Consider the following 22,497-nt stretch of genomic DNA (forward strand, 5'->3'; position numbering starts at 1 on the left):
TCTCTAGTTTACATTGATTGTATTTTCCGCCCCAATACATCCCTATTTTTAACACCTTGAAAGGTTCACATTGATTTGTTCTCCCTCATGAGAAAACATATTTGTACCTTTTATCATAATTGTTGCACACTCTAGATTTCACTGAGTTATCCAGTCTCAGAAACTATCTTTCCTCTTTTCTTCTGGTGTCCCACATGCTCCTAATGTTCCTCTTTCAAACATATTCATAGTCATCTTTGTTCAGTGTACTTACATTGCTGTGCTATCATCACCCAAAATTGTGCTCCGAACCTCTCACTCCTGTCTTTTTCGTTTGTCTTTAGTGCTCTCTTTAGTATTTCCTGTAGCAGCTATCTTGTTCACAAACTCTGTCATTGTCTGTTTTTCAGAGAATATTCTAAACTCTCCCTCATATTTGAAGGACAGTTTTGCTGGATATAGGATTCTTGGTTGGTGATTTTTCGCTTTCGATATCTTAAATATATCACATCACTTCCTTCTTGCCTCCATGGTTTCTGCTGAGACATCCACACATAGTCTTATCAAGCTTCCTTTATATGTGATGGATCGCTTTTCTCTTGCTGCTTTCAGGATTCTCTCTGTCTTTGACATTTGATAACCTGATTATTAAGTGTCTTGACATAGGCCTCTTTGGATCTATTCTGTTTGGAGTACGTGGCACTTCTTGGATCTGTAATTTTATGTCTTTCATAAGAGATGGGAAATTTTTATTGATTATTTCCTGTATTATTGCTTCTGCCCCTTTTCCCTTCTTCTGGGACACCCATGACGCTTCCATGCATGTGTTTCATGTTGTTATTGAATTCTCTGAGGCGTTGCACATATTTTTCCGTTCTTTTCCCTATCTATTGTTTTGTGTATAGGTTTTCAGATGTCTTATTCTCCAGTTCCTGAGTGTTTTCTTCTGCCTCTTGGGATCTGCTGTTGTATGTCTCCATTATGTTTTTCATCTCTTGTGTTGTGCCTTTCATTTCCATAGATTCTGCCGGTTGTTTTTTCGAACTTTCGAACTTTCGATTTCTACCGTATGTATGCTCAGTGTTTTCGTTATACGCTTCATCTCTTTTGCCATATCTTCCCTAAACTTTTTGAATTGATTTAGCATTAGTTGTTTAAGTTCCTGTATCTCAGTTGAAGTATAAGTTTGTTCCTTTGACTGGGCCATAACTTCGTTTTTCTTAGTGTAGGTTGTAGTTTTCTGTTGTCTAGGCATCTGGTTTCCTTGGTTACCCCAATCAGGTTTTCCCTGACCAGAACAGGCTCAGGTCCCAGAAGGAGGAAATATTCAGTATCCTGTTTCCCTGAGGGTGTGTCTTAGAAGATTGACATACCCTGTGAGGCCTCAATCTGCTGTTTTTCCTAACTTGACCAGCAGGTGGTGCTTGTCAGCTTATAGCTCCTGACTGGTATAATGAGGTGTGGCCTGTGGCTGTTTTCCCCCAGGCTCTGGGGTCTGGTTCTGAATGGGAGGCGGGTAATAGAGCTGGGCACCACCTCTTTCCTCTTAGGGAAGATACCCCTTCCCCAGGGAGATTTAATTTGCGTTTAAATAGGTTCTTTGTTTTTCTTACTCTGCTGTCTCCACCCTTGTCTGGGTCAGAGCACTGCAAGCTGAAAATGGCTGAGGCTTTCTCCACTGAGCCACTCAGGTTGAGAGAGAGAAAAAGGGACAGAAAGCCCCCTTTCAGTGTTGGTCCACAGCCCCCAGTTTTGCCTGTCAGCCTGAGATAGCACCCGGTCCTCTGGGCTCCCTCTCCCGAGACAGAGAATTCCCCTGGCTCTTTAAGGTGAGTCATCACTAAAAACCTCTGTCTGCTTTGTTGGGGATTTGCAGCTTGTATTTAGCAATCCACATTTACTAATTAAAACCTCAGTTAGAGCTGGACTGAGTTATATTCACTTGTTCAGAGAGGGCAGCTCTCTATCACAGCGAGGCTTTGCCATTCGGCTTGCCGTGGGGGAAGGGGGCTCCCAGCTTGGATCTGCAGTTGCTACTCACAGATTCCACCCTGCGATCTCAGGCTTTCCTCCCAGTTCAGGTTGATGCACGATGCGTGGACAGTCACGGTCATCCCCCGGTAGTTATTCCAGATCATTTACTAGTTGTTCCTGGTTGTTTATTAGTTGCTGCGGGGGGACTAACTAACTTCCACTCCTCTCTATGCTACCATCTTCTTCCCTCTGGCCTCTCTGTGAGCTTTTGAGCTCTTCTCTTTGTCTCTGGTGTCCAAAAACTTCAGACTGACATGCCTTGTTCGTTTATTGTGCAGAGCACCTAGTAGGCCATATCTGTATGGCAACTCATGTCCTTATTTCTGGAAATTTATATTGTATTATTTCTTAGATAACTTCATTCTCTTCATTTTCTCTGTTTCTCTGCCTCTTTGCCTCTCTGGAGTACCTGTTAGTCAGGTGTTGTACCTTCTGAAATGATCTTCTAGTTTACTTATCTTTTTCCTTTACACCATTTCTCTTTTGAATATACTTTCAGGAAAGATTTGTTCATATTAATGTTCCAGCCCTTCTGTTGAAATTTTTGTTTTTGTCATATTTTGAATTTCTAAAAGATTTTTTTTCTGAGTGTTCATCTGTGATAGCATTCTGTTTTTGTTTCATGCATCTAATATATTTATTTTTCACTGAGAATTTTAGTGCAGTTTTTTTTCTTAGTGCTATTCACTGCAATTTTTTCTACTCTGTGCATTCCTTCTGTTTCCTCTGATTTCCCCATGTTTGTTCATTTTGGTCTCTTTTATGTCATCATGGTAATTCTTGATTTCATATTCTTAGTTACCTGCGAGTCACAAAAAAGCTGATTAGAATCTGTGTGTGTGTTTGTGTGGGGGGCACTTAGCAACTGGTGATTCACAATAGGAAAATTGTACTGGAACCCTGCCATTTCATTGGGAAACCCTCAGATGTTAGTATATCTGTAGGTCTTTCCTCCTGAGGCTGTCAGCTTCTCCATAAACCCTCAGATGTTAGTATGTCTATAGATCTTTCCTCTTGAGGCTGTCAGCTTCCCCAAAGAAGGATCTTTATCTCCTGCCTCACCCAGGATTGGGAGCTCAGTAAGGGAAGAGGTCTAGATTTTCAGCATGCAGACTTTTATTTAATCCCATTATTTTCAATAAGTGTTTCACTTAGCTGTGTATATAATGTCCTCAAGTCCCTAAGACTAGAGACTTGCTTCTCCCAGACTTAGTTCTAAATCTTTATTACACTGCATGGGACAGAGAAGGGGAGTGAAGGGAAGTTGGATCTTGTTACTCCTTCTACAAACTTTCAACTAATCCTACTGCTTTTAGCTCCTTTTTCTACCCTTAACCATCAAAGATATCTAGTGCCTTCCATTCTTAAGCCTTTTAAGGGCTCTCTGGTGTGAATTGGCTTGCTTCTTGTTGGCTTCCCCTCTTGCTGGCAGAAAGGAGGAACACTTAGCAGAGTAATGAAAGAGAAAACTTAAGTTAGTTGCTCCTTGTCATCCATTTTCCAGTTTTAAAAAAAGTGCAGACATTTCTAATCTGCCCTCCAATTCTCTGTCCTGTGGGTTTCTTCCACCTTTGTTTCTTTCCTGTCATTTCAAGAGGACGGAGGTTCAGTGTCCATGTCTAACTGGAAGTCCTTACTGCATTTTTCATTTTGCCCTTCTCATTTCACTGTAGATTTATTACAAGGTTTAAAGAAGAGTTCTTTGGCCAAATCTCTGAGCAGTTCATCCTAATTTGTTAGCTTCAGGAAGGCTGGGTTTTGTAAACTAGGAGCCAGCATGTTGACAGGTATGTCTTGGAATCACCTTGGAAACTCTCCAGCTTCCTTTCTCTGACAACAAGCTGCCTGCTGTATTGTAGGAGGCACAGTCCACTTAGGCATTTACAGATGCTGCATTATATTTCTCATTACTTTTTTTGTGGGGAGTGTTGGGGAGTGTATAGATGACTAAACACACACATGGTTTTGGAAATCAGGGTCATCCTACTTACCCTTCATTTGCATATGTGGTATACTTCTTTTGCTTTTGTCTCAAAGGATCATGAAATACTCAATAGAGCAGCAAAAAGTACTTTTATATACTGCAACTCACCTTTCTCATAGGACATGAAGGTATAATTAATAACTGTGGGTTTGTAAATGACTAAAGTTAGGTGCCTGGTAATGCATTTTCTTTGAGGCCCTCATGAAAACATTAGTTAAAACTTTTTTGTTTAATTATGATGTTTTTATTAAACTCTCTTAAGATTAGTGATGCATAAGCATTGTTGATTCAAGTTTTGTTAACATTTCACCTCCTGAAATCTTTTCTTATGTTAGTTGCAAATTACTCATTAAACCCTTTACAACAATTAAAAGTAGAAACTGAATTTAAAAATAGAACTCAAAAGCTCAATTATTTGCATTTACAAGGAATGTGGCATGTAGGTTAAAGAGCTTATGTCAGTCTAATAAACACTGAACCCATGGGGCCTTTTTTGCCCATTGGGGCCACAGACCTTTTTTTCCTAGGAAGAATATTTTCCTGTAGACTTGCTCATTGTCTCCCCTAGTGGGCTGCAAGTTTGTTCATTGGTATGGGGGCATATCATTGAGGACAATCACTGGCACATGGAAGGATCTGAGTATTGGATGGCTAAATGGGGAGAGATGGCAGGAGTTTCAGTAGCGTCTTGTTTTCATCATAGGGTACTGTTGCTTATTGAATCTGCCATGAATACTCTTCGCCTTCCTTTGTACCTGGCTAATGCCTAATTTTTCCTGGATGTCATTTCCTTTAGGAGCCTTCCATGATTACCCTATTTCCCCCAAACAAGATAGCTTTGTCTGCTCTGTATTTATACAGCATCCTGAACCACTTATCATACCATTTATTTACCTGTATCCCTCATTATACTAGGCTCTGAAAGTGGAGATTGTGTGTGTCTTAGACAGCATTGTAACACTGGCATCTTGCCCAGTGCCTGGCCCTTAATAAGCACACAATAAATATTTGTTTGATATATTCATTCCTTGAATGAATAAATGTCAATATATAGTCCAAAATTTTGTCATCTCACTGCCCATTTTTTAAAATATATATATATTTAATTGGAGAAGTTGTGTGTTTACAGTTCCATGTACCACCCACACAATTGATAGCACATTTTTATAAGTGTACTATTAATTAGAGTCCATGGGTTAACTTAGGTTTCACTGTTTGGATAGTGTAGTACCGTGAATTTTTGTTAAATTTTTATTCTGGTACCGTATATACACTCTAACATTTCCCCCTTTAACCACATTCATAAATATATTTCAGTGCTGTTAATTGCATTCATAATATTTTGCTACCATCACCACAATCCATTACCAAAACATTTCCATCATTCCATATAGGTTCTTTGTACCTTTAAGACTTAATTTCCCATTCCTTATCCCCTACTTTTCCCCTGGTAACCTATATTCTGGATTGTGACTCTCTGTTTGCTTATTCTAATTGTTTCGAAACAGCAAGAGCATACAATATTTTGTGTCTGGCTTATTTCACTCAACACATTGCCTTCAAGTTTCATCCACGTTGTTGCATGTATCAGGAATTCGTTCCTTTTTAAGGCTGAATAATAATCCATTGTATGTCTTTACCACATTTTGTTTATCCATTCATCAGCTGATAGACATTTGGGTTGCTTCCATCTTTTGTGAATAATGCCCTACAAACATCTGTGTGCAAATATCTGTCTGAGTCCCTGCTTCCAGTTCTTTTGGGTATGTACGTAGTAGTGGGATTGCCTGGTCATATGGTAGTTCTATATTTAGTTTTCTGAGGAACTGCCAAACTGTCTTCCACAGTAGCTGTACCATTTTACATTGCCACCAGCAATTATTGAATGTTCCTGTTTCTCCACATCCTCTCCAGCACTTGTTATTTTCTTGTTTTTTTTTCCTTTTTTTTTTTTTTTTTAATAGCAGCCATTCTAATGGGTGTGAAATGGTATGTCATTGTGGTTTTGACTTGAATATCCCTGAAGACTAATGATATTGAGCATCTTCTCATGTGCTTTCTGTCCTATTGTATATCTTCTTTGGAGAGATGTCTGTTCACATCTTTTGCCCATTTTGTGATTGGGTTGTTTGCCTTTTTGTTAAGTTGAAGGATTTCTTTGTATATTCTGGATATTAATCCTTTATCAGATATGTGGTTTCTGGATATTTTCTCCCATTTTGTAGGTTGTCATTTTACTTTCATGATAAAGTCCTTTGAGGAACAAAAGTTTTAAATTTGGATGAAGTTCCCATTTATCTAGTTTTTCTTTTATTGCTTGTTTTTTGGGTGTGAAGTCCAAGAACCCACTGACTAACACACAAGGTCCTAAAGATGCTTCCCTGCATTTCTTCTAGGAGTTTGATAGTTCTAGTAGTTCTAGCTCTTATATTAAGGTCTTTGATCCATTTTGAGTTGCTTTTTGTATATGGTGTGAGGTAAGGGTCTTCCAAGTCTTTTTTTTTTGCAAATGGAGATCCAGTTTTCCCAGCACTGTTTGTTGAAGAGGCTATTCTTTCCCAATTGAGTGGTCTTTGCCACCTTGTCAAAAATCAGTTGACCATAAATATGAGGGTTGGTTTTTGAATTCTCAGTTCTATTCCATTGGTCGATATGTCTGTCCTTGTGCCAATACCATGCTGTTTTGAATACTGTGGCTTTGTAATAAGTTTAAGATCAGGAAGTGTGAGCCTCCAACTTCATTCTATTCGGGACCACTTATGCATCTGTATAAATTTGATGATTAGCTTTTCTTTTAATGTGAGGAAAGTTGTTGGAATTTTGATTGGGATTCCATTGAATCTATAATTTGCTTTGGTTAGGATTGACATCTTAATATGTAGTCTTCCAGTTCATGAACCCGGAATGTCCTTCCATTTATTGAGGTCTTCTTTTATTTCTTTTAGCAGTGTTTTGTAGTTTTCTGAATTCAGGTCCTTTACATCCTTGGTTATTTTATTCCTAGATATTTGATTCTTTTAGTTGCTACTATGAATGGAAATTTTTTCTTGATTTTTTCTGATTGTTCATTGCTTGTGTATAGAAACACTACTGATTTTTGTTTTTTTGGTGTTGACCTTGTGCTCAGCCACTTTGCTGAATTCATTTATTAGCTTTAGGAGCTGTCTTGTGGATTTTTCAGTATTTTGTGTATATAGCATCATGTCATCTGCAAATAGGGAAAGTTTTACTTTCTGCTTTACATTTTGGGTGACTTTTCTTTTTCTTGCCTAATTGCTCTAGCAGGAACTTTCAGCACAGTGTTGAATAACAGTGGTGACAGTGGGCATCCTTTTCTTGTTCCTGATCTCAGAGGGAAAGCTTTGAGTCTTTCACCATTAAGTAGTATGTTAGCTGTGGGTTTTTCATATATGCCCTTTTTCAAGTTGAGGAAGTTTCCTTCTCTTTTAGTGTTCTAAGTGCTTTAATCAGGAAATGGTGCTGTATTTTGCCAAATGCCTTTTCTGCATCAATTGAGGTGATCATGTTTTTTTTTTTCCTTCATTCTGTTGATGTGGTGTGTTATATTGATTGAGTTTCTTATGTTGAACCAAGCTTACAAACCAGGGATACATTCCACTTGATCATGCTGTATAATTCTTTTAATAAGCTGTTGGATTTGCTGTGGTAGTATTTTGCTGAGAATCTATATTCATAAGAGATAATGGTCTGTAGGTTTCTTGTAGTATGTTTATCCAGCTTTGGTATGAGGGTGATGTTGGCCTTGTAGAATGAGTTGGAGAGTGTGTCTTCCTCTTCAGTTTTTTTAGAAGAGTTTGATCAGACTTGGAGTTAAGTCTTCTTGGAATGTTTGGTAGTAGAATTCCACTGTGAAGCCATCTGGTCCTGGGCTTTCTTTGTTGGGAGGTGTTTGATGACTGATTCAGTCTCTTTACTAGTAATTGGTTTGTTGAGATCTTCTGTAACTTCTTGAGTCAATGTAGGCAGTTTGTATGTTTCTAGGAATTTGTCCATTTCATCCAGGTTATCTAATTTGTTGCCATACAGTTATTATGGGTATCCTTTTGTAGTCATTTTTATTTCACCAGGGTCCGTAGTAGTAGTGTTCCCCTTTTCATTTCTGATTTTGTATCCTTTTTTTCTTTGTCAGTCTAGCTAAAAGTTTTTCAATTTTATTGATCTTTTCAAAGAACTAACTTTTGGTTTTGATTCTGTTGTCTTCTAGTTTTCTGTTTCATCTGTCTCCACTCTAATCATTGTTATTTCCTTCTTTTTGCTCACTTGGGGTTAAGTTTGCTCTTCTTTTTCTAGTTCTTTGAGTTCTTTGAGTTTTGAAGGTAGGTCTTCCGATTTGAAGTCTTTCTTCTTTTACAGTGTAAGCATTTAGAGCTGTAACTATCCCTCTCAGCACTGACTTTGCTCATCCCATAAGTTTTCGCATGTTGTATTTTCATTTTCATTTGTATGATGATATTTCCTGATTTCACATCTTATTTCATCTCTAACCCACTGGTTGTTTAAGAGTATATTGTTTGAGTTGCACATGTTTGTGAATTTTTCTTCTCTCTCTCTGTCATTGATTTCTGGCTTCATTCCATTTTTAGAGAAGATAAATTTTATGATTTCAGTATATTTAATTTATTGGGACTAATATCATCTGTCATGGGGAATGATCCATGTGCACTCAAGAAGAATGTGTTTTCTGTTTTTGTTGGGTGCAGTATTCTATATATTTGTTTGGTCTTGTTGGTTTAGTATATCATTCAAGTCCTGTATTTCCTTATTGATCTTCTGATTCCATGTTCTATCCATTATTAAGACTGATGTGTTGAAGTCTCCTACTATTAACATAGAACTGTCAGTTTCTCCCTTCAAATTTGTCAGTATTTGCTTCATATATTTTGGGGCTCTGCTGTTAGGTGCACATATATTTACGATTGTTACGTCTTCCTGTACTTGTCCACTTTATCAGTGTTCCAGTTTGCTAGAGCTGCTGTTATGCAAAATGCCAGAAATGGATTGGCTTTCATAAAGGGGGTTTGTTAGGTTACAAATTCCTAGTCCAAAAGCCATGAAAATGTCCAAATTAAGGCATCAACAAGAAGATACCTTTGCTGAAGAACAGCTGATGGTGTCTGGAAAACCTCTGTTAGCTGAGAAGTCACATGGCTGGCATCTGCTGATCCTTTGCTCTGGGGTTCTGGTTTTAGAATGGCTTTCTCCAAAACATCTCTGGGCTAGCATCTCCATATGTCTCCAAGCATCTTTAAGCATCTTTGTCGGCTCCCAAGCATCTCTCCAAAAGTCTCTCTCAGCTGCTGTGAGCTCCTTCTTTCTGTGAGCTCTCTTATAGGACTCCAGCAATTTAATTAAGACCCACCCTGAATGGGTAGGGTCCATAGCTCCATGGAAATAATTTAATCAAAGGTTTTGCCCACAGTTGATTGAGTTAGATCTCCATGGAAACAAGCAAAAGATTAAGATCTACCCTCATAAGATTGCTTTAAAGAACATGGTTATTTTTGGGGGACATAATATATCCAAACTGGCACAATCAGTATGTAATTACCATCTTTGTCCCTTGTATTTTTTTTTTACTTAAAATCTATTTTATTTGATATTAGTATAGCCATCTGAGCTCTCTTTTGGTTACTGCTTGCATGGTTTATTTTTTTCCATCCTTTCACCTATTTGTATCTTTGACTTTAAGGTGAATCTCTTATAGACATAATATAGTTGGGTCATGCTTTTTTTATCCATTCTGCTAATTCTCTGCCTTTTGATTGGAGAGTTTAATCCATGTAAACTTAAAGGCACTACCGATAATACAGAGCATTCTTCTGCCATTTTGTTTTTTAGCATTTGTAAATCTTATGCCTTTTATTTCCCTCACTTCTGTTAAAGCCTACTTTATACTTATTTGCTTTTTTGTGTTGTACCATATTGAGTGCCTTCTCTCCTGTATCTGGATATATCATTTTTCATCTGTTTTCCTTGTGGTTACCATGGAGTCAAAATTTAACATCCTAAATATGTAGTAATCATTATTTGGTTTGATACCAACTTAACTTCAGTAGCGTGAATGTGTACTTTCCCGATAGCTCTCTGTTCCCCCACCATTTTTTTTGTACTTGTTACCACGTATATCTTTGTACAGTGTATGTCCAAAAACACAGATTTATCATTACTTTGTATGTATTTGCGTTTTAGCACCTGTAGGAAATCAGAAGTGGAGTTATATACCAAACAGTACAATACAATACAGTATTTACATTTATAATTACCCAAATAGTTACCTTTACTGCAAGTCTTTATTTCTTTATGCTGCTTTGAAGCACTGTGCAGTGTCCTTTCCTTTCAGTCTGAAGAACTCCCTAATTTAGCATTGCTTGTAGGGCTGCTCTAGAGGTGATGAACTCCCTCAGCTTTTGTTTATCTGAAAATGTCTTAATGTCTCTCTCATTTTTGGAAGTCTCACCAGATACAAAATTCTTGGCTGGCAGTTATTTTCCTTCAACACTTTTAAGTATTTCAACCACTGCCTTCTTGCCTCAGTGGCTTCCAATGAGAAATTGGGACTCAATCTAACTGGGACACCCTTTTATGTTTCTTTTCTCTTGCAGCTTTCAGAATTCTCTCCTTGATAGTGTGATCGAGATATGATGGGGTTTATTTTTCTTCATTTTTATCCTGTTTGTCATTCTCTGAGCTTGGATTTGCATTTTCACATCTTTTGCTAAGTTTGGGAAGTTCTTTTGTCATTATTTTCTTTGACTATTCCTTCTGTCCCTTTCTGTCTTTTCCTTCTTGGACTCTCATAATACGTCTGTTGGTGTGATTGAGATGTCTTAAGCTATTTTCACTTTTAATATTTCTTTTTTCTTTCTGTTCTTCAGCCTGACTCATTTCAAGTGTTTTGTCTTCAAGTGCACTGATTCATTCTTCTGTGAGCTCCAATCTGTTCTTGAAACTTGCCTGGTCATTTTTCATTTCAGTTAGTGTGGTCTTCAACTCCAATAGTTCTGTTTGGTTCCTTTTTAAAATTTCTCTCTTTATTTAGACTCTCATATTGGTCATTTATTGTTTTCCTGATATCTTTTAATTCTTTCTCTTTACTTTTCTTTATCTCCTTGAGTATTTTTAAGATAATTTGTTGTAAGACTTTGTTCAGTATGTCCACATTCTTACCTTCTTCATTGTGTTTGCTGGATTTTTATTCTCTTCCTTTGGATGGGCCATCATTTCCTATTTCTTTTTCTGTCTTATACTCTTGTTGCATACTGTACATTTTTATATTTTAAAATGTTAACTCTGGGATGTGTGTTTCTTGCTTTTGTGACTACCTGCTGATAAGACAGAGATTTTTGAACTTCAGCCCTCCTGTCTGCCCAAGTCAAATGCAACGTGCAGGGTTTTTCCTGTCTTTCTGGGCCTCTGTCTTGTCCTAGGCTTTTGCTTATTAGCTGTTTTAGGGATTCCCCTGTTCACAGGAGTCTGGTTGTCCCCTCCCTTTTCCTCTCTCCCAGGTGTTTGACACTGGCAGGCCTTTACCCCAGACTTCCTGCCTCTATACTTTTTGTAAACTCCTTTTGTTGTGTCATGAGCTTTTGCCTGGAGGGCAAATTCTGGGAGGAGGGTCACCCCAAGAGGACTTTCTTAAGTCAGTCTTTCCCAGCCCAAACAGGGCCAGGGACCCCAGAGGGGGTGCCTACCAGCTCCATAGTTCCCTGGAGAAGGGATCAGGAAGGGCTCCAAAATCTTTTCCAATGGCTCCCCAAACCTGAGCTTCCCTGGTCTGCCCAAAAATGTAGCTGTTCAGCTTACTATCTGCTGCAGCACTGAAGAAGCACTGTGTCTTTAAATCTCCACCACTCTTGTTCTGGCCCAGGGAGGGTTGAAACTTTGGCTGCTGCTCTTGTTGGAGCAGGGTTGAAACAAAAGTTACCACCAGATTTGTCCTGGAAGGGTTAAAACAATAGTTGCCCTCAGAGCCGGTAACCAGCGATCCAATTTCACTAATCAAAAGCCATGATCAGTGATTGGCTGTGCCCACCCCTGTTCTTGGGGAAGAGAATTTGTATGTTCCTTTTTTTCACCAGCATCTAGCCAAAATGTCTCTGGGCTAGCAGTATACCGCAGTCACTTGCAGCGAAAGTAATGGATGGGCGCTGGTAGCTGCCACCTGGAGAGAGCAATTTTCAGTTCTCTACCATAATTTATCTGCCTCTTTTTCCTGTTCTTTCCTTGATGCTGTACAGTGTTGCTTTGGCCTCTGAAGTTTCAAATTAGTTGTTTCAGGTAGTTTCTGCCTGTTCAGTAGTTGCTTTGGTGTGAGGACTGAGTCCTGGAGCTCCCTACTTTGCTGTCTTCTCCAGAAGTTCTCTCTCACTGCCTTTTTTTAAAGACTATCATTCAGATTGTGCTTCCTGTTATTTATTTATTTTTTCTGTCCATAAATCTGGCTTCACCAAGCAAAAGGAAATACTTCATTTGATTACTGCCTGCTGTGTTCTTCTCATGTCAGTCTCAGCTCCATGTCTTAATCACCTAAAGTCATGCTTATGTATGACTTGACAGGTTTCTGCTTTCATTTATAGGCTATCTGTATATTCTTGGAATGTTCTGCTACAAAGAGAACATTTGAACTATGAGTTTTACATTATTGCAAAATGATAAAATGGTAAAATTCAGACAAATCTCCAAGTTATTCAGCCAGAAGAACCTGCCCACTGTCATTTTTTATAAGAGCTTTACTGAGTTATTTATCATAACCACCCTTTTAAAGTTTACAATTCAGTGTTTTAGTATATTCACAGAGTTGGACAGCCGCCACTACTATTTAATTCCAGAACATTTTCATCCTGCCAGAAATAAACCCCATTCCTGTTAGCAGTCATCCTCATTCTACTTTATGTAGGATTTTCCTATACCAGAAATTTCATATAAGTGAGATTGTACAATATGTGGCCTTTTGTGTCTGGTTGCTTTCACTTAGCTTAATATGTGAAAGGTTCACCCTTTTTGTAGCACGTATCAATACTTATTCCTTTTTTATGGCCAAATAATATTACATTGTACCACATGTTATTTATTGATTCATCAATTGATGGACATTTGGGTTGTTTCTACTTTTTGATGATTATGAGTAACTACTATGAAAATTTGTGTACTCTTTTTTGGTGGATATGTTTTCAGCTCTCTTGGGTATATAGTTAGGAATGAAATTGCTGACTCTATGTTTAACTTTTTGAGGAACTGCCAAAGTGTTTTCCAAAGCAGCTGCACCATTGTACATTCCCAGCAGCAATGTGTGATGGTTCCAATTTCTCTACATCCCTGCCAACACTTGTTTTTGTCTTTTTTTAATTATTATTTTAGCCATCCCAGTGGATTTGAAGTGATATCTTATAGTGTTACAAAGATTTACTGCTTTGTTTTCTTCTAAGAGTTTAATAGTTTTAGCTCATACCTTTAGCTCTATGATCTATCTTGTGTGTGTTAATTTTTATATATATGGTATGCGGTAGGGGTCCAACTTATTTTTTTGCATGTACATATCCAGTTGTCCCAGCACCATCTGTTGACAAGATTTTTCCCCCATTGAATTGACATAAATCAATTGACCATGAATACGAAGGTTTGGTTTTGGACTCTCAGTCTGTTGTGCTGATCTCATATGCTGTCCTTTTACCAAAGCACCCTGTCAGATTACTTACTGTAACTTCAGAGTAAGTTTTGAAATAGGAAAGTATGAGTCCTCCAACTTTGTTCTTCTTTTTGAAAATGGTTTTAACTCTTCTGGGTCCCTTACATTCCCATATATATTTTGGGTATCAGGTTGTCAATTTCTGGGAAGGCAGGGGGAGAGGGGAGAGCTAGGATGTAGGTAGGGATTGCATTGACTCTGTAGTGCCTGTTGCCGTTTGGCCTGACTTGAACTCATTGCTTCTTTTGCACTTGTTGCATGGACCTCATTATGAATATATATTATAATCTAATTAGTTATTGACCTGAGATCACAAATGATTGGGAAATTTTTAAAATGTTAATGAAGGATAATATACATACAGAGATCTGAGTGATCTCTTGGATTAGTGCAAAGTGAGCACACACGTGTAACAAGAACTCAGATCTAGAAACAGAACGTTGCCATATCATTGGGGACTTTTTGACGTTTACTTTGGTTTAGATTGTTTTATTTAACAGTGTACTCTTGTAGAGCTGAAGGGTTATCTTAATTGTATATTTGTAGTATAAGCTCAGGGAAGTAGCATAACACAGTGGTTGAGATTATGGTCTCTTAGAGCCCTGGCAACCTTGGGTTGAAATTGCAGCTCTACCACTTATTAGCTGTGAGACCATGGCCAAGTTACTTAATCTCTGTGTCCCATTTCCTTGTTTGTAAATGACGATAAAACTACCTCACATGGAGGATTAATATAAGTAGATTGTTTAGACTAGTGCCTGTTAATCATAGTAAGTGATGTATATGTGTTAGCTATTGTTGTTATTACTGTGTAACTCTTCAGTAGAATATAAGCCCCTTGAAGAAAGACCTTATTTGACCTATTTATCCCTGTATTTCCAGAGGCTAGAAAATGTGCCTGGCACATTATAGATACTCAACCAGTTTTTGAGGAAGGAAGGAGGTAATTTTAAATAATGAGTGGCAGAATTCCTAAATCCTTTCCTGAACTCATCAGCCTTTGACATCTACATTGTATTTTATTTACAACAGCTTTTGGAGCTATTTGACAGTGAAGACCCTCGGGAACGGGACTACTTAAAAACAGTTTTGCACAGAATTTATGGCAAGTTTCTTGGTCTTAGAGCATTTATCCGAAAACAGATTAACAATATTTTTCTAAGGTAAGTGGGGGGTGGGGAGAGAGAGTGATAGAGAGAGAGAGAGGGAGGGAGGGAGGGAGAGGCTTAGTTGGTGTTTCTATAAAGGTATTAAGTAAACTTCAACTATTCAAAGGTAACATGTTGACTTTATTCTCTTTTGGTAAACAGGTTTGTTTATGAAACAGAACACTTCAATGGGGTAGCTGAACTGCTGGAAATATTAGGAAGGTGAGCACATGTTTAGCCAATTGCGAATCCCAGGTGAATATCATTCTGAAAATTAGCTTCAGGTGGCACAGTGGAAATGCTGGAGTAGGTCTCTTGCTGTTCGTTGTGTCTTTCTCATTTGGGTTTTGTATGTTTCTTGACTGACATTACAAGAGATGCTTCCTGGTTCCTATTTTTTAATAATTGTGCATTGCTAATTCCACTTGAATGACTGAAAGAGCCATCAGTTCATTCATTACAACAGAGACAGTAATTGCAATCAGCCCAGTCACTACCAAACATCTTATACTCATTAATTTCTGGGCTACCTGTCCTTTGCCATATCTCTTGAAAGCCAAGTTTAAAATAAATAGAAAAGATTGCCATTTTCAAAGGAACTGTGTACTTTGTACTCAGGTATTGTTCTTGAACAGCTGCTGCTTAGAGTAGTGGAACCAATTGTAAAGAGACAGCTGTTGTGTAGCTTTCTACACACAAGGGAGGCTAATGTAGCCAGACAATGTGATTAGTCAGTCTTTCCTTCTAATGTGAGGAGAAAAAGAAGGTGAAGTCACACAAGTTCTCTCAGTGACTTCCCTAGACTAAACTCTTTATCTCTGGATGTTCTTCCTCTGAGCACAGTTTTCTGCAATGGGAAAGAAGTTTACAAACAGAAATGGTCATATATGAAGAGGAAGTGAGCAAGTTAGGCGATTATTTGTGGAAGGAAAGAAGGGAAGGAAAATAAAAGGTTTTTGATACAAAAGCTTTGGGGAACCATCTGACCATGTTTAAGAGCACAGGAGCCTTTGAAGGATGATCATAAGCAAATTTTCTTCTTCTTTTCAGTTTCTGTCCTAGTTAAATGTATTCTTTGCAGTAACTAAGAAATCTTGAATTGCCACTGGGGTGGATTTTGGGCTGTTATTGACCAATATAAACTGATTAAGATTTAACCAATCTCACAATGACAGTTTGTCTCAGTTTAGCTTGTTGTGATAACATTGCTAATTTGTGTCTCTTTTCTTTTTCCTAGTATTATCAATGGCTTTGCTTTACCTCTTAAGGCAGAACACAAACAATTTCTGGTGAAAGTGTTGATCCCTTTACACACTGTCAGGAGCTTATCACTCTTCCATGCCCAGGTAGAATTTTGTACAACTGTTTTGGGGAGCAAAATGTTGTAAACTCAAGGATTCCTTTGATATTGGGAACAATCTCCTTAATTTACCAAAAAGAAAAGAAAAAAAAAAACCTTGTTAAAATTTAAATAGTTCGTGATGAAAATGAAAATATGTATTATTTTGCTATACATAGTGGAATCATGGGAGTATTTTAATAGTGGAAGGAGCCTTTGTTCAGTCATCTAATTTTGCAGAATACTTAGATGACTTGCCCAAGTTCACATAATTATATATTAAACATGTTGCGTATAATAAAATGTATGTGGACTTTTCAGATTTAGATCTTCGGACATGTGTGATCATTTTTTAATATTCTTGAATATTAGTCCCATCCTCACTCTGCATTAGTTTATTAGTTACCTTTTTGCCCCCTCTTCTAGTTCATTCATCCATTTTTTTTCACTTTCTGTGCACAAACACTCAGAAGTAAACAAATCAGTCAATATTTTCCCATCTTTTCTTCAGCCTTCATTACTTTAAAAAAGCATCCTCTGCTCTTGTCCCCAGTCTAATTTCCTTGCTAACACTGTCTTGCATGGTGAGCATGTCACTAGGGGGTTGATAAATGATCTAGTGGCATTTTTAATTTTAGTATTTCAAAACCTGACTCCCTCCTCCCCCTGTTGGGGATGTTTTGAGTTTGCCTAAAATGTAACTTATATTTTAAGCAGTATTCCTCTTTGAATGTGAAATTCTGTGTTTTGAGGAAAATTAGTCCATATGTTTCCAATTCAGAACACATCAAAATGTTGTTTTGCAAGGGTGGATTTCTTGTCCAGAATCTTTACCAGCCATTTTATAAATCTTGCCTTTTGATTTTGAAATGAGACATTGCAGTCATTGTTTAAAAGAATTCTTATCCAAATGAGTGAGCATGAGACGTAAAACTCTTTTTTCTTTCTTTCTTCTTTTTTTTTTTGGTAGAACTCTTTGTACATTTCTCCAGGTTCTGACTGTTGCAGGCATAGTCTTTTTATCTTGATGAAATTGGGCTTTAGTTTGTGCGTGCCATTTCAGACAATCAGCAGGGGTTTTACTAAGTGCCTTCTTTGCATGTAGTCTTCTGAAACCACAATAAAACCTAGTCCTGTGGATGGTGACAGAGAAAGGAAGCTCATGGTGGGAGAGGGGAGGAAAAGACAAACTGCTTAGCTATTTTACTCAGAGAGGTAGCTCAAACTGTATGAGATAACTTTCAACATATACTTAATATGCTGTTTTATTAGCTGTATACTTCCTGCCCTAATATTCTCTCTTTCTCTCTTTAATTCCCCTGGAGCCTTATTAGTGTCAATCTGGGCTTGAAAAAGTAGCTTTTTATTTTGCTTTTTATATATTTTATTTTTATGGTAGTTAAAATGAATTAAATATGAAGTTATTAAAACCAGAGTCTGACAACTAAGGAAATTTAATAATATATCTTTTGAGCTCTTAGTAAATAGAATTTATAACTTTGTCTTTCATCTTTTGTTTCTTCAGCTGGCATATTGTATAGTACAGTTTCTGGAGAAAGATCCTTCACTCACAGAACCAGTTAGTATTACTTCCATAATTTAAAAAAAACTTTAAAAAGACCACTTTTTATGGAAGTACATATAAAAAAACTAAGTGTCATTTGTTCTTCTTTTCATTTTAGGTTATTAGGGGGTTAATGAAATTTTGGCCCAAAACATGTAGTCAAAAAGAGGTAAGTGCTTAATGTCAGAGTGTGATAATAGCTTACTTATTACTTTGCTGAGTGCCTGGCATAGGGCTAATATAATAAGCATGTGTAAAAATGTATTATCTCATCTAATCCTTACTATGGCTTTCTAAGGCAGGACTGTAAATATTCCTGTTTTTGTTTTGTTTTGCTTAAAAATTAAAAAAAAAAAATTTTTTTTTCCTTGTTTTCCTTTTATTATTGATAAATTTGATGCTTAGAGAGGTTTAGTAGCCTGCCCAAGTCCACTAGGGTATAGGTGACTAGGCCAGAATCTCCCTTTCTGACTCCTGAAACCCATAAGTTTAGCCTTTCTGCTGCTCAGCTCCAGGTCAGCCCAGATCAGGCCCTGGTCATGTGTCCAATTGTCTAGCTCTCTTGATGTCACCTTCCCAGTGACCACCCACATAGTATAGAGGTTTTGCTGCCTCTGTAGATAAAAGCTAGAGCAACCTTTCCAAACGCCCACTCAATGTTGCAGAATCTCACCATGTTTAATCGTAAAACGTAGAACAGGCTTTTAGTTTCAACCGTAAAAAAGTGGCCCTGGAGGGCTCTGATGCACAGTCATTTGTACTTTTTGCCAAGACCTAACTAGACATGTGCTGTATGAGGTTGTTCTTGGCGCTCTACAGCCCCTCTCCTGGAAGGTTAGAAACCATGGTTCTTTGTGGAAAAAGACCGACTAAAAAAAGGCAGCTGTTAGTGTTACATTTTGGGAAAATTTGGGGGAACTTATGATTGTATACAATATTTTGCTTTTAACAGACACTCTCCCCAAATCAGCTCAATTCTCTACAGTCCTACTTTACACAATTTCAGAAAATCATCTAATACCTGTTAGATAAAATTAAACGACATGTTGCTATCCAGGTGCATCTCAAGATATAAAAGCATTGTTGTTTTTCATATTTTATTTACACACTTAATTTTTTTCCTAATTATTTTTTCATGGCTAAATAGGTAACTGGTTTTTATTTTTGTCAGTTTTCCATTATATTCAAAATGGTTTACTATACTGTTGACTTGGCTCCATTTCATGATCTAAAAGCTCTGTTTCCCAAGGTGAATGATGGCTGAGGCCATGGGATTTATTGTCCTCCATAGTGAGCAATTGTGTATTTGTGTGTATAGGTGGGTGTGTGTAGGTGTGTAAGTATAGAGAACAGGTCGTCGTGTGCTAATGGGCTTGAAGTGTTGCTTGCATGTGGGTGAGCCTACTCATTTGTGTTTCTCAAATTTTGTCTGTTCTGTTAACTGGTGTATCCTAGAGGAGCACCTAGCACAAAGCAGGTGCAATGAATATTTGGTGAATGACTGCTTGTGCTGCTATGGACTTTTGCACATCCATGATCCATGCAGGAGGGCCACCCTCTAATTGTTAAAAAGAGGAGATAGCCTGGGTGATAGCAGTAGAGAAGAGGGCCACAGAGTCATCATATTTGCCAGGGGTTCCACTACCCTGTGCAGGTGCCCCTTGCTCTATGTAATAGATTTAGCATATAGAGTGTTTTTTCAAAGTAAATAGAGTTTCATTACTGTAGGAAACTTGCTGTTTGGAAGCAAATAAATAATTTCTAAGTGGGATAATTTTGCTTATATGTTTGGTTTTATGGGTACTTTTTCTTAAAATAGTGCATATCTGTCATTGATCTTCATTGTTTGTATAGGTTTTTAATGACGCACCTGACATTTTCTGTTTTGCCTTTACTTAAAGGTCATGTTCCTTGGAGAGCTGGAAGAAATATTGGATGTGATTGAACCTTCACAGTTTGTTAAAATTCAAGAACCTTTGTTTAAGCAAATTGCCAAATGTGTATCTAGCCCCCATTTTCAGGTTAGTAAGAAAGACAAGGTATCTGTTGTTTTTATTTCCAATTTTCCCACATAGCAATAATGACAATAATAACCACCTTTTACTTGCTACATAGTGCCATTGTGGTGGTACTTCTGTTCATTGATTTCTGTTCTCATAACCATCCTGTAAGAAGGGCCTTTCTTTTACAGATACTGACATTGAAGCTCAAAGTGGAAAAATAACTGGTCTCAAGTAAAATAGCTGAATAACAAGTGCATTGGTAGGGTTCCTTTAGTGTGTAAGACAGAATGCTAATAATGCTTAAAGAAAAAATTAGACCTCAATATTCTGTGCTGTGCTAAAATGTTCTATGTACATTATTTTTAAATTTCACATTGTCCCATAAGGATTTTTTTTTCTGTTTTCTTCAGATGTGAAAAACAAGGCTCAGAAAATAATTTGCTCAAGGTCCCACAGCTAATGTGGGGAGAAAGGGAGGCTGGAGTCAAATTTTGAACTCAGGTGTAGCTTCCTGTTTAAAGCCCATGACCTTCCCGTGGCACCAGTCTGCCTCCTTGTGGCCATACAGGGAGAAGAACCTGAGCAACCCTATTTTGTTTTTTGTTTTTTTTTTTTTTGATGGGGACAGTTGCAGAACCTGTCCCATGGTGGAAGAAGAGTGATCTGGGGTGAAAGCATGTTGAGTTTTATTCTTTGGCTGTTTCATCAAAGGCCCAAACCACAAACCTGGAGATTTCTTTATATACTGCCATCAATTTGAAGAGATTGTTCATAACACGTAACTTGGCACAAAATTTCTAACTTCATTATCCTGCATAGTTAGAGACACTAGCTGCTGCTGTTATTTTATTTTATTTTTTTCTCATTCAACTTCAAATTTTATTTTCATTACATTGGATTTGGTGAAGGAAAGGAATCTGGAATGAACACATGGATCTGCGCTATTCTGTTGTATCTCAAACAGAATTGGGATCCAGGTTCAAGTTGTCGTAAAGACCAGGATCTGCATCAGTCAGAGGAGGATGACCACTGCAGCTGGGGGTGGGGTCTTCTGGGAGAATGGCAGGATACAGGTATGGAGGTGACCATGGAGTGCTTGGGGTCCAGGGTACCCATCCTGGTACCTGAGGGTTCTCCATGTAGATCACATGTGGGAGGTCCACATCAGCTGTTCAAGGGGTATGAGGATGGTACAAGCCTGGAGCTGGAACTCGGGAGGTGGAAGCTTGGCCATGTCTGCTTGGGGACAACCTGAGGAGACGCTGTCCTCCCAGTTATACTCCATTATCCTGTGTAGGGCCTCTCCATAAGGACAAGGCAGGGTTCAGTCCTTGACTTCTGGTTGGCCTCATGTTTAGTCCAATATGTCTGTCAAACTTATCAACATGTGGAGACATTGTCACCAACTCTTTCTTTACGCCCCTCTTCCTGAGCCCCTGGGCAATTGATTTCAGTAGCATGTGATTCTTTTTCTTCTAACTGGGATGCATCACACTTTCAAGGGATTCCCATTCCTGAATGAAGCTCCTGATTTCCTCATCACTCCAAGGAATATTTTGCTGACCTGAGGACTTCTCTGGTTCCTGAGTATCTTCTTCCTTCTTTACTTCCTGGAGGTTTCTAGTAATTTCAGGCTAAAGCATCACTTCCTCCATTTTTATCCCTGAGTTTTCTCCTAAGACTCCTTTCTCTGCAGCCATAGGGCCTAATCCAGGGTGGGCAGGGCTGGCACTTTCAGTGTTGCGGAAATTCAGGTAGGTATGGAGGCCCTGAGTTTGGAAATGTGTTTGCTTCTTTCTGCTGTGTGGAGTCTCTGCTGCTGCTGTTATTTTAACTTTTGACCTAAAGACATGTCAGTATGTAAAATTATGATTTTTATGACAGTCTAGACATTGTATCATAAAGGAAAAAACAAAAAGTGGAGCCATTACATGAGGTGTTCAAATAATGTAATATATGTCTAGATAAAATACAAAAATTATATAGAAAAATTATAGAGCAATATGTTGATTTTTTGCATATAAAACAGGGTCTCTGGTGCTCAAAGATCTGGATCGTTTATCCTATCTTTGAATTTTCATCAGGATGTTTGACATTATGGAAGGCAAGGATCAGGAATCTCTTTTAAAACGAGCATCACCAGGGAAGTTTAAATGATGCTTGGAAGCTTAGAAAGCAAGAGTTAAAAAAAGAATGTCAAGTATTTTTCAGAAGTAAAATTGAGAACAAAGAAAAGAGGGGGAATAAAGAGGTTCTTATTTATTTGTTAAGTGTCCGTTGGTTCATCCAGTGTTCTAGTTTGCTAGTGCTGCCAGAATGCAAAGCATCAGAAATGGATTGGCTTTTATAAAAGGGGGTTTATTTAGTTACAGTCTTAAGGCCATAAAGTGTCTGTCAACAAAAGGTACTTTCACTGAAGGATGGCCAGTGGTGTCTGGAAAATCTCTGTTAGCTGGGAAGGCACCTGGCTGGTGTCTGCTCCAAAGTTCTGGTTTCAAAATGGCTTTCTCCCAGGACATTCCTCTCTAGGCTGCAGTTCCTCAAAAATGTCACTCTTAGTTGCTCTTGGGGTGTTTGTCCTCCCTTAGCTTCTCGGGAGCAAGAGTCTGCTTTTAATGGCCATCTTCAAACTGCCTCTCAGCTGCAGCTGCTCTCTCAGCTTCTGTGTATTCTTCAAAGTGTCCCTCTTGGCTGTAGCAAGCTTGCTTCTTCTGTCTGAGCTTATATAGTGTTCCAGTAA

The 22,497-nt window shown here is 38.1% G+C and overlaps 1 protein-coding gene across 4 annotated transcripts in view; it reads left to right on the forward strand.

The window, feature by feature from the left end:
• PPP2R5E (protein phosphatase 2 regulatory subunit B'epsilon) overlaps positions 1-22,497 on the forward strand; it is a 195,928-nt gene that overhangs the window by 164,490 nt on the left and 8,941 nt on the right. For all 4 annotated transcript variants that reach the window (XM_037832574.1, XM_037832571.1, XM_037832573.1 and 1 more), the window contains exons 6-11: positions 14,736-14,866; positions 15,014-15,073; positions 16,089-16,197; positions 17,716-17,769; positions 17,873-17,923; positions 19,656-19,775. In XM_037832574.1, coding sequence (XP_037688502.1) covers positions 14,736-14,866; positions 15,014-15,073; positions 16,089-16,197; positions 17,716-17,769; positions 17,873-17,923; positions 19,656-19,775 — 525 coding nt within the window. The remainder of the gene's footprint in view (positions 1-14,735; positions 14,867-15,013; positions 15,074-16,088; positions 16,198-17,715; positions 17,770-17,872; positions 17,924-19,655; positions 19,776-22,497) is intronic.

Source organism: Choloepus didactylus, chromosome 4, assembly GCF_015220235.1.
Source record: "Choloepus didactylus isolate mChoDid1 chromosome 4, mChoDid1.pri, whole genome shotgun sequence".
Classification (NCBI taxonomy): domain Eukaryota; kingdom Metazoa; phylum Chordata; class Mammalia; order Pilosa; family Megalonychidae; genus Choloepus; species Choloepus didactylus.